The sequence below is a fragment of the Mustelus asterias genome, chromosome 19, assembly GCF_964213995.1.
Source record: "Mustelus asterias chromosome 19, sMusAst1.hap1.1, whole genome shotgun sequence".
In the NCBI taxonomy this organism is placed as follows: Eukaryota; Metazoa; Chordata; class Chondrichthyes; order Carcharhiniformes; family Triakidae; genus Mustelus; species Mustelus asterias.
The window spans coordinates 25,949,253-25,962,936 of NC_135819.1; the positions used below are offsets into that span (position 1 = coordinate 25,949,253).

Below are 13,684 nucleotides of genomic sequence, written 5' to 3' on the forward strand. Positions count from 1 at the left end.
CACACTCACTGTCCATTCTGCACAGTCAGTGTCACAGTGTATCACACCCACTGTCCATTCTGCACAGTCAGTGTCACAGTGTATCACACTCACTGTCCATTCTGCACAGTCAGTGTCACAGTGTATTACACTCACTGTCCATTCTGCACAGTGTCACAGTGTATCACACTCACTGTCCATTCTGCACAGTCAGTGTCACAGTGTATCACACTCACTGTCCATTCTGCACAGTCAGTGTCACAGTGTATCACACCCACAGTCCGTTCTGCACAGTCAGTGTCACAGTGTATTACACCCACTGTCCATTCTGCACAGTGTCACAGTGTACCACACCCACTGTCCATTCTGCACAGTGTCACAGTGTATCACACCCACTGACCATTCTGCAGTCAGTGTCAAAGTGTATCACACCCACTGTCCATTCTGCACAGTCAGTGTCACAGTGTATTACACCCACTGTCCATTCTGCACAGTGTCACAGTGTATCACACACACTGACTATTCTGCAGTCAGTGTCAAAGTGTATCACACCCACTGTCCATTCTGCACAGTCAGTGTCACAGTGTATCACACCCACTGTCCATTCTGCACAGTGTCACAGTGTACCACACCCACTGTCCATTCTGCACAGTGTCACAGTGTATCACACCCACTGTCCATTCTGCACAGTCAGTGTCACAGTGTATCACAGCCACTGTCCATTCTGCACAGTGTCACAGTGTAGCACACCCACTGTCCATTCTGCACAGTCAGTGTCACAGTGTATCACACCCACTGTCCATTCTGCACAGTGTCACAGTGTATCACACTCACTGTCCATTCTGCACAGTCAGTGTCACAGTGTATCACACCCACTGTCCATTCTGCACAGTGTCACAGTGTATCACACCCACTGTCCATTCTGCACAGTGTCACAGTGTATCACACCCACTGTCCATTCTGCACAGTGTCAGTGTATCACACCCACTGACCATTCTGCAGTCAGTGTCAAAGTGTATCACACCCACTGTCCATTCTGCACAGTCAGTGTCACAGTGTATCACAGCCACTGTCCATTCTGCACAGTGTCACAGTGTAGCACACCCACTGTCCATTCTGCACAGTCAGTGTCACAGTGTATCACACCCACTGTCCATTCTGCACAGTGTCACAGTGTATCACACTCACTGTCCATTCTGCACAGTCAGTGTCACAGTGTATCACACCCACTGTCCATTCTGCACAGTGTCACAGTGTATCACACCCACTGTCCATTCTGCACAGTGTCACAGTGTATCACACCCACTGTCCATTCTGCACAGTGTCAGTGTATCACACCCACTGACCATTCTGCAGTCAGTGTCAAAGTGTATCACACCCACTGTCCATTCTGCACAGTCAGTGTCACAGTGTATCACAGCCACTGTCCATTCTGCACAGTGTCACAGTGTAGCACACCCACTGTCCATTCTGCACAGTCAGTGTCACAGTGTATCACACCCACTGTCCATTCTGCACAGTGTCACAGTGTATCACACCCACTGTCCATTCTGCACAGTGTCACAGTGTATCACACCCACTGTCCATTCTGCACAGTCAGTGTCACAGTGTATCACACCCACTGTCCATTCTGCACAGTGTCACAGTGTATCACACTCACTGTCCATTCTGCACAGTCAGTGTCACAGTGTATCACACCCACTGTCCATTCTGCACAGTGTCACAGTGTATCACACCCACTGTCCATTCTGCACAGTCAGTGTCACAGTGTATCACACCCACTGTCCATTCTGCACAGTGTCACAGTGTATCACACCCACTGACCATTCTGCACAGTCAGTGTCACAGTGTATCACACTCACTGTCCATTCTGCACAGTGTCACAGTGTATCACACCCACTGTCCATTCTGCACAGTGTCACAGTGTAACACACCCACTGTCCATTCTGCACAGTCAGTGTCACAGTGTAACACACCCACTGTCCATTCTGCACAGTGTCACAGTGTATCACACCCACTGTCCATTCTGCACAGTGTCACAGTGTATCACACCCACTGTCCATTCTGCACAGTCAGTGTCACAGTGTATCACACCCACTGTCCATTCTGCACAGTCAGTGTCACAGTGTACCACACCCACTGACCATTCTGCACAGTGTCACAGTGTAACACACCCACTGTCCATTCTGCACAGTCAGTGTCACAGTGTATCACACCCACTGTCCATTCTGCACAGTCAGTGTCACAGTGTATCACACTCACTGTCCATTCTGCACAGTGTCACAGTGTATCACACTCACTGTCCATTCTATACATTGTCACGCTGTACCACACTCACTCTTCATTCTGCACAGTCAGTGTCACAGTGTATCACACTCACTGTCCATTCTGCACAGTCAGTGTCACAGTGTATCACACTCACTGTCCATTCTGCACAGTCAGTGTCACAGTGTATCACACTCACTGTCCATTCTGCACAGTCAGTGTCACAGTGTATCACACCCACTGTCCATTCTGCACAGTCAGTGTCACTGTATATCACACCCACTGCGAAATCTGAACGGTCAGTGTCACAGTGGATTTGATTTGATTTATTATTGTCACATATATTAACATAGTGAAAAGTATTGTTTCTTGCGCGCTATTCAGACAAAGCATACCGTTCATAGAGAAGGAAACGAGAGAGTGTTACAGTCATAGCTAGGGTGTAGAGAAAGATCAACTTAATGCAAGGTAGGTCCATTCAAAAGTCTGACAGCAGCAGGGAAGAAGCTGTTCTTGAGTTGGTTGGTACGTGACCTCAGACTTTCGTATCTTTTTCCTGAAGGAAGAAGGTGGAAGAGAGAATATCCGGGATGCGTGGGTCATTAATTATGCTGGCTGCTTTGCTGAGGCAGCAGGAAGTGTAGACAGAGTCAATGGATGGGAGGCTGATTTGCGTGATGGATTGGGCTACATTCACGATCTTTTGTAGTTCCTTGCGATCTTGGGCAGAGTAGGAGCCATACCAAACTGTGATACAATCAGAAAGAATGCTTTTCATGGTGCATCTGTAAAAGCTGGTGAGAGACGTAGCTGACATGCTAGATTTCCTGAGTCTTCTGAGAAATAGAGGCGTTGGTGGGGTTTCTTAACTATAGTGTCGGCATGGGGGGACCAGGACAGGTTGTTGGTGATCTGGACACCTAAAAACTTGAAGCTCTCAACCCTTTCTACTTCACCTCCATTGATGTAGACAGGGGCATGTTCTCTTTTACGCTTCCTGAATCTCGATGACAATCTCCTTCATTTTGTTGACATTGAGGGAGAGATTATTGTTGCCGCACCAGTTCACCAGATTCTCTGTCTCATTCCTGTACTCTGTCTCGTCATTGTTTGAGATTCGACCCACTACAGTGGTGTGGTCAGCAAACTTGAAAATTGAATTGGGGGGGGGAATTTGGCCACGCAGTTATATATGTATAAGGAGTATAGTAGGGGGCTGAGAACACAGCCTTGTAGGGCACTGGTGTTGAGGATGATCATGGAGGAGGTGTTGTTGCCTATCCTTACTGATTGTGGTCTATGAGTTAGGAAGTTCAGGATCCAGTCGCAGAGGGAGGTGCTGAGGCCCAGGCCACGGAGTTTGGAGATACGTTTTGTGGGAATAATGGTGTTGAAGGCTGAGCTGTAGTCAATAAATAGGAGTCTGACATAGGGTCCTTGTTATCTAGGTGTTCCAGGGTTGAGTGCAGGGCCAGGGAGATGGCGTCTGCTGTGAACTTGTTGCGGTGGTAGGCAAACTGTAGTGGATCCAGGCAGTCCGGGAGGCTGGAATTGATTCGTGCCATGACGAGCCTTTCGAAGCATTTCTTAATGATGGATGTCAGAGCCAATGGCCGATAGTCATTTAGGCACGCTGCTTGGTTTTTCTTGGGTGACCGGGATGATGGTCGTCTTCTTGAAGCAGATAGGGATCTCAGATTGTTGTAAAGAGAGGTTGAAGATGTCTGAGAATACCCGCCAGCTGATCCGCGCAGGATCTGAGCGCTCGCCCGGGTACCCCATCCGGGCCAGTCGCTTTCTGTGGGTTGAGCTTCGAGAAAGCTGCTCTGACATCTGCAATGGTGACCCTAGATACAGGTTCATCCAGGGCTTCCAGGGTGGAGGGCATGCTGTTGCTGACCTCTTGCTCGAAATGGGCGTAGAATGCACTGAGCTCATCAAGGAAGGATGTGTTGGAGCCGGTGATTTTACATGCCTTCATCTTGCAGCCCCTGTTATATCTTGCTGACCTTGCCATAGTCGGCGGGAGTCGGTGTGGCTAGCCTGGGACTCTAGCTTGGTCAGTACTGTCTTTTGGCATCTTTGATAGATCTCCTTAGATCGTATTTGGCTTTCTTGTATAGATCAGTGTCGCCTGACTTGAACGCCTCAGACCTGGACTTCAGCAAGCAGTGGATATCCCTGTTCATCCATATCACACTCACTATCCAGTCTGCAGTCATTGTCACAGTGTACCACATCCACTGTCCATTCTGCACAGTCAGTGTCACAGTGTATCATACCCACTGTCCATTGAGCACAGTCAGTGTCACAGTGTATCACACCCACTGTCCATTCTGCACAGTCAGTGTCACACTGTATCACACCCACTGTCCATTCTGCAGTGTCGCAGTGTATCACACCCACTGTCCATTCTGCACAGTCAGTGTCACACTGTATCACACCCACTGTCCATTCTGCAGTGTCAGTGTATCACACCCACAGTCCATTCTTAACAGTCATTGTCACAGTGTCTCACACCCACTGCCGAGTCTGAACAGTTAGTGTCTCGTTTCATTCTGCAGTTGATGTCAGAGGATTGATGCAGAATGACTGTTCGGCACTGCACATTCAGCTGGGCCATCTTTGTAAATCCAACCTTCTGGCTCCAAATCTGAGACTGAATTTTAAATTCTTCTTACTTGGTGTTTGCTTTGTTAATGCTGCACCGGCGTCGGATTGGACCTGGAACCTTTTCATTTGGTATTGTTGAGTGGCAGTGAATACAGAAAGGTATGGCGCTTTTCCACACAGTGTCGTTTTCAGCACAGAGTGTTCTTATAAGCCTTTCTCCAATGTAATTGTTTTACTGGCAATCTGAGCATGTGCAGGTTTTCAGCCTGCAAGGGAGTGAGCTGTGAGAAAGACCTGTTACTAGTGCTCCTGTTTTCATAGTTATTACTATTATTGCTGTTCTGCTGATTTACTCTTACTGTTGAACTTTGGGTTTTTTATATAAAGAAGTTTAAACAATGCATTTGACCACCTTGTCTGTGGTCTCAAGTCACCACGGTTATTTGATGTTTTTGGTGCCATGTCTACACCTTCTATGATGTGGAGATGCCGGCGTTGGACTGGGGTAAACACAGTAAGAAGTCTCACAACACCAGGTTAAAGTCCAACTGGTTTATTTGGTAGCACGAGCTTTCACCCACCTGAAGAAAGAGCGACACTCCGAAAGCTCGTGCTACCAAATAAACCTGTTGGACTTTAACCTGGTGTTGTGAGACTTCTCACTGTGCTAACACCTTCTATCTCAGATTAGTGATGTTTGTTGTTTTTTGCAGCTAGTTGTTCGGAACCTTCAGTTTGAAGATGGGAAAATGATTCCTGCTTCCAAATACTTCTCTTCTGGTGACAGCGTCGCAGTAGAACTGACTGAAGAAGAGAAAAAAGTTGCTGAGGATATAAAGGTAGGGCCACATGCTCTAGCACAAACGGGAGACTTCTTATTTTATTATTCTTCTTGTTTTCACTGTCGATATTTGTTATCTGTCCCATTTTTTTGTTCTAAGTCCTAATAATGGCTTTATTTAATCAGAAATATTATTCATTTACAATGGATTGCTAGTCCAACACAGGGTAAGGCTCAGACATTATTGTTCACTATCATGTCATCTTAATGATATTTAAGATACAAGAGAAAATCAAAATAGTTATTGATGGGCAGGGAGGTGGTCGAAATGAGCTGGGGTTGGATTCAGCATAGTTGAGCTAATTATGAATTAGCAAAACATTAATTTGAAATGAGCAGGTGCTGTCCCACTTTCCTGGTCAATATTTCTCCCTCATTGGTCTCATTGTTGTTTATGGATATTAGAGGATTGCAGCAGCAGTTACCTGTAGAACTGTCATTCTCATTATCAAGTATTTAATTGTCAGTTTTGATAAGTGAATGGTGTTATTTGTCAATCTAGATAATTGGAACAAAGATTTCCAGGTTATTCAGAATGTAAGTAGATAAACTTGACAGGTGACCTTTGGGCTACATGTCCTTCTGTTCACCCTATTTTTTCTTCAAATGTTTCCTTTCCTTTGTGAAATGCTGCCAATCATTGCTGTTTACTCTTTAAATAATGCAGTAGCTGAATAAGAGTTTCCTTGACGTTCCCCAGCTTCTGTATCGGTTGCAGCAGAGGATGGCAGAAACAATACTCACTTTCTCCTGTTGATCTAGAGCAGTTTCAGTATGAAATCAGGGCAATTTGAGGGTACCTTAACAACCTTCAATTTAACTCTGCAATGTAATTTGTGTAAATCAGATTTACAATGCTGTGTGAATGATACTGCACTGCAGCTCTGGATGTTCACACCACATATTTGTGCTTCAAGAACCTTGACGTGGAGTCAGATCAGAATGATGCTGCAGATACCCAGTTGTGTCTCGCTGCTCCCTCACTCTGTTGTTAGGCTGCTTGACCAAACTGGATGAGCAGAAACTTACTTCAGTTAAAGGGACAAAGACTGAAACCATTGTCTTTTATCCCCACCACAAACCCTGTTCCCGAACTACTACTCCCATCCTTCTCCCTGGCCACAGTTTGAGATTGAAACAGATTGTTTCCAATAGGCAACCTATTTAACCCTGAGGTTTTCTAATTCCGGCTTTCTATCAGCCAGCCCATCTCCCTACATCTCCATAACAACATCTCCTGCCTCAGCTCATCTGCTGCAGAAATCTCTATTCATGCCTTTGTTACTTTCAGACTGGACTCCTGGCCAGTGTCCCATCTTCATCCCCGTAAACGTGATCTCATCTTAAACTCTGCTGTCTGTATCCTAAATCTCTCAAAGTCTCAGTTATCTGTCATTTGTCTGTTCACTCACTTACCATAGATCCTGATCTACCAATATCTCCGATTTTAAAAATGTCATCCTCTTGATTTAATCTCTCAATGGCCATGTCTCTCTGTATCTCTGTGACTTCTTCCAGCCCTAAAATCCCTCTCTCCATGTCCTGCCCACTAGGGGAATCTTAGAGGACGGGGGATGGACCACGCAAAGGTCCGTTGACCTGTGGCAGGATTTTCCGGTTTTCGGGTGAATGTGGCCGGAAATTCCCACCCATAGTTTCTTTGAATTTGACATCTTGTTCACCACCACTTTATTTGCCCATTGACACCACACCTTCAACCATCTTGGCCCTAAGCTCTAATTCACTCCCTTAACCTTACTATCTCTCTCCTCCCATGTGATGCTTCATAAGGTCCACTTCTTCACATCTCCTAGAATCATCCTCTCTGTGAAGTGCCTTAGGAACAGGAACAGGCAATTCGGGCAGTTGAGTCAGTTTGATCATGCCTGATTCTGACCTGTACCTTAGCTTCACTTGGGTTCCATTACCCTTAATAGCCCTCACCAACAAAAATCTTAACAGTTTCATTTTTGAAATTTCTTTTGGCCCATGCCAGTGTTTTGGTGGAGAGAATTCTAAATTTCCAAGACTGTTTGTGAAGCAGTGCTACCACCACTGACCAGCATGGCTCTAATTTCAAAGTTACATCCGCTTGTTTAGAAACATAGGAGAGGGAGGAGGCCATTTGGCCCTTCAAGCCTGCTCCGCCATTTATTACGATCATAGCTGATCATCCAACTCAATAGCCTGATCCTGCTTTCTCCCCATAACCTTTGATCCCATTCACCACAAGTGCTATATCCGGCCGCCTCTTGAACACATTCAATGTTTTGGCATCAACTACTTCCTGTGGTAATGAATTCCACAGGCTCACCACTCTTGGGTGAAGAAATGTCTCCTCACCCCTGACCTAAATGGTCTACCCTGAATTCTCAAACTGAGAGTCCTGGTTCTGGACTCCCCCACCATCAGGAATATCCTCCCTGCATCCACCCTGGATGTCTAGTCCCGTTAGAATTTTATAAGTATCTATGAGATCCCCCTTCATTCGTCTGAACTTCAGCAAAAAAATCCTAACCTAGTCAATCTCTCCTCATACATCAATCTCCTCATACATCAGTCCCATCATCCCCGGAATCAGCCTGGTAAACCTTCGCTGCACCCCCTCGAGGGCAAGAACATCCTTCCTCAGAAAAGGAGACCAAAACTGCACACAATATTCTAGGTGTGGCCTCACCAAGGCCCTGTATAATTGCAATAACACATCCCTACTCCTGTACTCGAAACCTCTCGCAATGAAGGCCAACATGCCATTTGCCATCTTTAGCACCTGCTGCACCTACATGCTTACCTTCAGTGACTGGTGCACAAGGACATCCAGATCCCGCTGCACACTCCCCTCTCCCAATATCCAGCCATTCAGGTAGTAATCTGTCTTCTTGTTTTTACTTCCAAAGTGAATAACCTCACATTTATCCAAATTACACTGCATCAGCCATTGATTTGCCCATTTACCCAACCTGTCCAGATCATTCTGAAGGATCTCTGCATCCTCGTCACAGTTCACCCTCCCACCCAACTTGGTATCATCTGCAAACTTTGAGATGTTACATTTTGTTCCCTCATCCAAATCATTAATATATTTTGTGAATAGCTGGGGTCCCAGCACCGATCCCTGTGGCACCCCACTAGTTACTGACTGCCAATTTGAAAAGCACCCGTTAATTCCTACTCTTTGTTTCCTCTTTGCCAACCAATTTTCTATCCATCTCAATACACTTCCCCCAATCCCATGCACTTTAATCTTGTACGATAATCTCTTGTGCGGGACTTTGTCAAACGCTTTCTGAAAGTCCAAATATACCACATCTATTGGTTCCCCCTTGTCAACTCTACTGTTACATCTTCAAAGAATTCCAACAGATTTGTCAAGCATAATTTCCCCTTCATAAATCCATACTGACTCTGTCTGATCCTGCCACTGCTTTCTAAATGCTCCGCTATAAAGTCCTTAATAATGGATTCAAGAATTTTCCCCACTACCGATGTTAAGCTTACTGGTCTATAATTCCCTGTTTTCTCTCTACCTCCCTTTTTGAATATTGGAGTGACATTAGCTACCCTCCAATCTGCAGAGACTGTTCCAGAGTCTATAGAATCCTAGAAGATGACCACCAATGCATCCACTCTTTCTAGAGTCACTTTCTTAAGTACTCTGGGATGTAGATTATCAGGTCCTGGGGATTTATCCACCTTCAGTGCCATCAATTTTCCCAACACCATTTCTCTACTAATATTGACCTCCCTCAGTTCTTCCCTCTCACTAAATCTTGCATTCTCCAACATTTCTGGGATCTGATTTGTGTCCTCTTTTGTGAAAACAGAACCAAAGTATGTATTCAGTTGTTCGGCCATTTCTTTGCCCCCTATTACACATTCCCCCATTTCTGTCTATAGGGGACCTACATTTGTCTTCACCAACCTCTTTCTCTTCACATATGTATAGAAACTCTTGGTGTCAGTTTTGATGTTCTTTGCTGAATTCTAAACTGCTTCCAATCCTCAGATCTATTATTTTTCTTGCCCAATCTATATGCTTCTTCCTTAGATCAGATATTCTTTACAATTTCCTTTGTAAGCTATGGATTGGCCCTCTTTCCCATTTTGCTTTTGTACCAGACAGGAATAAACAGTTGCTGCAGTTCCCCCATGTGTTGCTTGAATGTTTGCCATTGCCTATCCACTGTCATCCCTTTAAGTAACTTTCCCCAATCTATCAAGGCCAACTCATGCCTCATATCCTCATCCTTATTAATGATCTGGATGAGGGTATAGTTGGGTGGATTAGCAAATTTGCTGATGACACCAAAGTCGGTGGTGTGGTAGACAGTGAGGAAGGGTGTCGTAGTTTGCAGGAAGACTTAGACAGGTTGCAAAGTTGGGCCGAGAGGTGGCGGATGGAGTTTAATGCGGAGAAGTGTGAGGTAATTCACTTTGGTAGGAATAACAGATGTGTTGAGTATAGGGCTAACGGGAGGACTTTGAATAGTGTGGAGGAGCAGAGGGATCTAGGTGTATGTGTGCATAGATCCCTGAAAGTTGGGAATCAAGTAGATAAGGTTGTTAAGAAGGCATATGGTGTCTTGGCGTTTATTGGTAGGGGGATTGAATTTAGGAGTCGTAGCGTTATGTTGCAACTGTACACAACTCTGGTGCGGCCGCACTTGGAGTACTGTGTGCAGTTCTGGTCCCCACATTACAGGAAGGATGTGGAGGCTTTGGAGAGGGTGCAGAGGAGGTTTACCAGGATGTTGCCTGGTATGGAGGGGAGATCCTATGAGGAGAGGCTGAGGGATTTGGGATTGTTTTCGCTGGAAAGGCGGCGGCTAAGAGGGGATCTTATTGAAACATATAAGATGATTAGAGGTTTAGATAGGGTGGATAGTGATAGCCTTTTTCCTCTGATGGAGAAATCCAGCACGAGGGGGCATGGCTTTAAATTGAGGGGGGGTAGTTATAGAACCGATGTCAGGGGTAGGTTCTTTACCCAGAGGGTGGTGAGGGATTGGAATGCCCTGCCAGCATCAGTAGTAAATGCGCCTAGTTTGGGGGCGTTTAAGAGATCCGTAGATAGGTTCATGGACGAAAAGAAATTGGTTTAGGTTGGAGGGTCACAGTTTTTTTTTATTTTTTTTCTTAACTGGTCGGTGCAACATCGTGGGCCGAAGGGCCTGTTCTGCGCTGTAATGTTCTATGTTCTATGTTCTATGTTCTATAATTTCCTTTATTAAGATTCAGCACCCTTGTCTCCGAATCAACTACTTCACTCTCCATCTAAAAACAATTCTATCATGTTATGGTTGCTCATTCCCAAGGGTTCTCGTACAGCTAGATTGACAATGATTCCCTTCTCATTACACAGTACCTAGTCTAAGATGGCCTGCTGTCTAGTTGGTTCCTCCACATATTGGTCAAGAAAACCATCCTGTATACACTCCAGGAATTCCTCCTCTACGGCATTGTGGCTAATTTGATTTGCCCAATCTATGTGCAGATTAAAATCACCCATGATCACTGATACTCCCTTATCACATGCATCTCTAATTTTGTGTTTAATGCCATTCCCAATATCACCACTGCAGTTTGGGAGTCTATATATGACACCCACTAATGCTTTTTGCCCCTTGGTATTTCTCAACTCTACCCATACAGACTCCACGTTATCAGAGCTAATATCCTTTCTCACTATTGTGTTAATTTCCTCTTTAACCAGCAGTGCCACTCCACCACCTTTTCCTTTATGCCTGTCCTTCCTAAATATTGAATATCCTGGGACATTCAATTCCCACCCCGGTCACCCTGCAGCCATGTCTCTGTAATGCCAATTATATTGTACCCGTTTATATCTATCTGCATGATTAGTTCATCCACTTTATTGCAAATGCTCCACGCATTAAGGCACAGAGCCTTTAAGCTTGTCTTTTTAAACATTGTTCGCCTTGCTCCCCAAATATTTCTCTATAGCCCTGTTTGAACTTTGTCCTTGGTTCTCTGCCTATCACTTTTCTTATTCCCTTTTCTACCTTTTGTTTTTGTCCTTGCTCCCTCCTTCTCTGACACCTTACATAGGTTCCCATCCCCCGGCATATTAGTTTAAACCCTCTCAACCACCCTAGCAAACAGTCCCCCTAGGACATCAGTCCCAGTCCTGCCCAGTTGTAACCCATCCAATTTGTACAGGTCCCACCTCCCCCACAACCGGTCCCCAATGTCCCAGGAATCTGAATCCCTCCCCCTGACGCCATCTCTTTAGCCATGTATTTATCCGATATATCCTGTCATTTCTACTCTGAATTATTTTAGCCCTGCTATTATTTTGGTGAACATGCACTGCCTCTGCTCCACTTGGTGTTATTGTCAAATTGGATTTACAGCTCTCATTGGTTAATAAAATAAAAAGCTGTAACCTGGATGACAGCACCAGTCACATCCTGGCAATTTGACTACATACTCATTCTCAATTCTCTGTGGTTTATACTTTCTAACCAATACCTGATCCAAATGCTCTAACTTTCGTTAACCCTGCCTCATGTGGAGTTTTGCTGAATGCCTTCTGGAAATCTATAAAGCATGTAAGAGATAAGACACTCCATGACTGACCATGATTTGTGTTGTTAGTGCTTTGTTAGCTGTCAGTTGCTGGTGTTCTTTGAGGAGGATATTTTTCCTGCAGACATTAGGAGGTTCAATGTGTGCTCGCACAGGAAAGCACTCAAGCTTTGTGGGTCTCAATGTTCTGGAAATAATCTGTGTGTAACAGCCCCTGAGTCAGGTAGAGCTGCAATACTCTGCTGTTGGGTAGACCGTTGTGTAGTTTGGAATCCAATAGTTCCTACTGGAACACACTCCACACCTTTTTAACTGATGGCAGCACGATCTCTCAATGGTACACCTTCTAGTTGACTGCAAATATCACCAAGCGCCACATGAGAACTGACACGAGTGGTGAAGTCCCAGGTTTCAACCTTCCACAGAAAACTTGGACAACCCTCAAGCACTTGAGGATGAACTGGGGAAGCTGTGGCCACTTGCTTCACAAGTGGAACATGAGAAACAGCTTCAAAAAGGTTTTCCTCATGTCCCCTCTAATTCTTCTGCCACTTATCTTTAACCCCTGGTTTTTTAACTCTCTGCCAAGGGAAACAGGTTCCTCCTGTCTACTGTCTCCCTACCCCTCACAGTTTTGTACACTTCAATTACGTTACTCCTCAGCCTTCTCTGTTCCAAGGAAAACAAACCAAACCTTTCCAAACTGTTCTCATAGCTACAATTCTCCAGCCCTGGCAACATTCTTGTCAATCTTCTCTGCACTGTCTCCTGGGTGACTGTCTGGGTGGAAGAGTTTGCACATTCTCCCCATGTCTGCGTGGGTTTCCTCCAGGAGCTCTAGTTTCCTCCCACGCTCCTAACTTATGCAGGTTAGGTGGATTGGCCATGCTAAATTGCCCCTTAGTATCCAGGGGTGTGTAGACTAAGTGGACTTGCCATGGTAAATGCATGGGGTTACAGGGATAGAGTGGGGGTTGGACCTTGGTAGGATATTCTTTTGGAGAGTCAGTGCAGACTTGATGGGCTGAATGACCTCCTTCCGCACTGTAGGGATACTACGATCTCATTCAATGGCAGAGCAGACTAAATGGACCGAATGGTCTATTTCTGCTTCTATGTCTTATGGACATCGAAATAACTGCTTCCCCAGCCATACAAATAAAAAAACTACCATGTTAACAACTTTCTTAAAAGATTCCACTAAATTGGCTCTTTGATCAGTTTATATTTGTTCAAATGTTCACTCTGTCCTTAATAGCAGATTCTTGTAACTTGTACACAACTGATAAATATTTTTTCCTATTCTTGTTAAAAAATGGAGTGATTAATTTTTCAATTCTCGTCAAGTTGCTGAATTGAGAAGTTTTTGAAAGATCATGATAACCATTCAACAAGTTCCTCACCACATATTTTTAGTTCCAATTGTCAGTGAGCACT

At 44.9% G+C, this 13,684-nt stretch overlaps 1 protein-coding gene across 1 annotated transcript in view; it reads left to right on the top strand.

The window, feature by feature from the left end:
• LOC144507818 (mitochondrial 10-formyltetrahydrofolate dehydrogenase-like) overlaps positions 1-13,684 on the top strand; it is a 136,805-nt gene that overhangs the window by 69,497 nt on the left and 53,624 nt on the right. Inside the window, exon 8 of the mRNA XM_078235145.1 lies at positions 5,571-5,696. Coding sequence (XP_078091271.1) covers positions 5,571-5,696 — 126 coding nt within the window. The remainder of the gene's footprint in view (positions 1-5,570; positions 5,697-13,684) is intronic.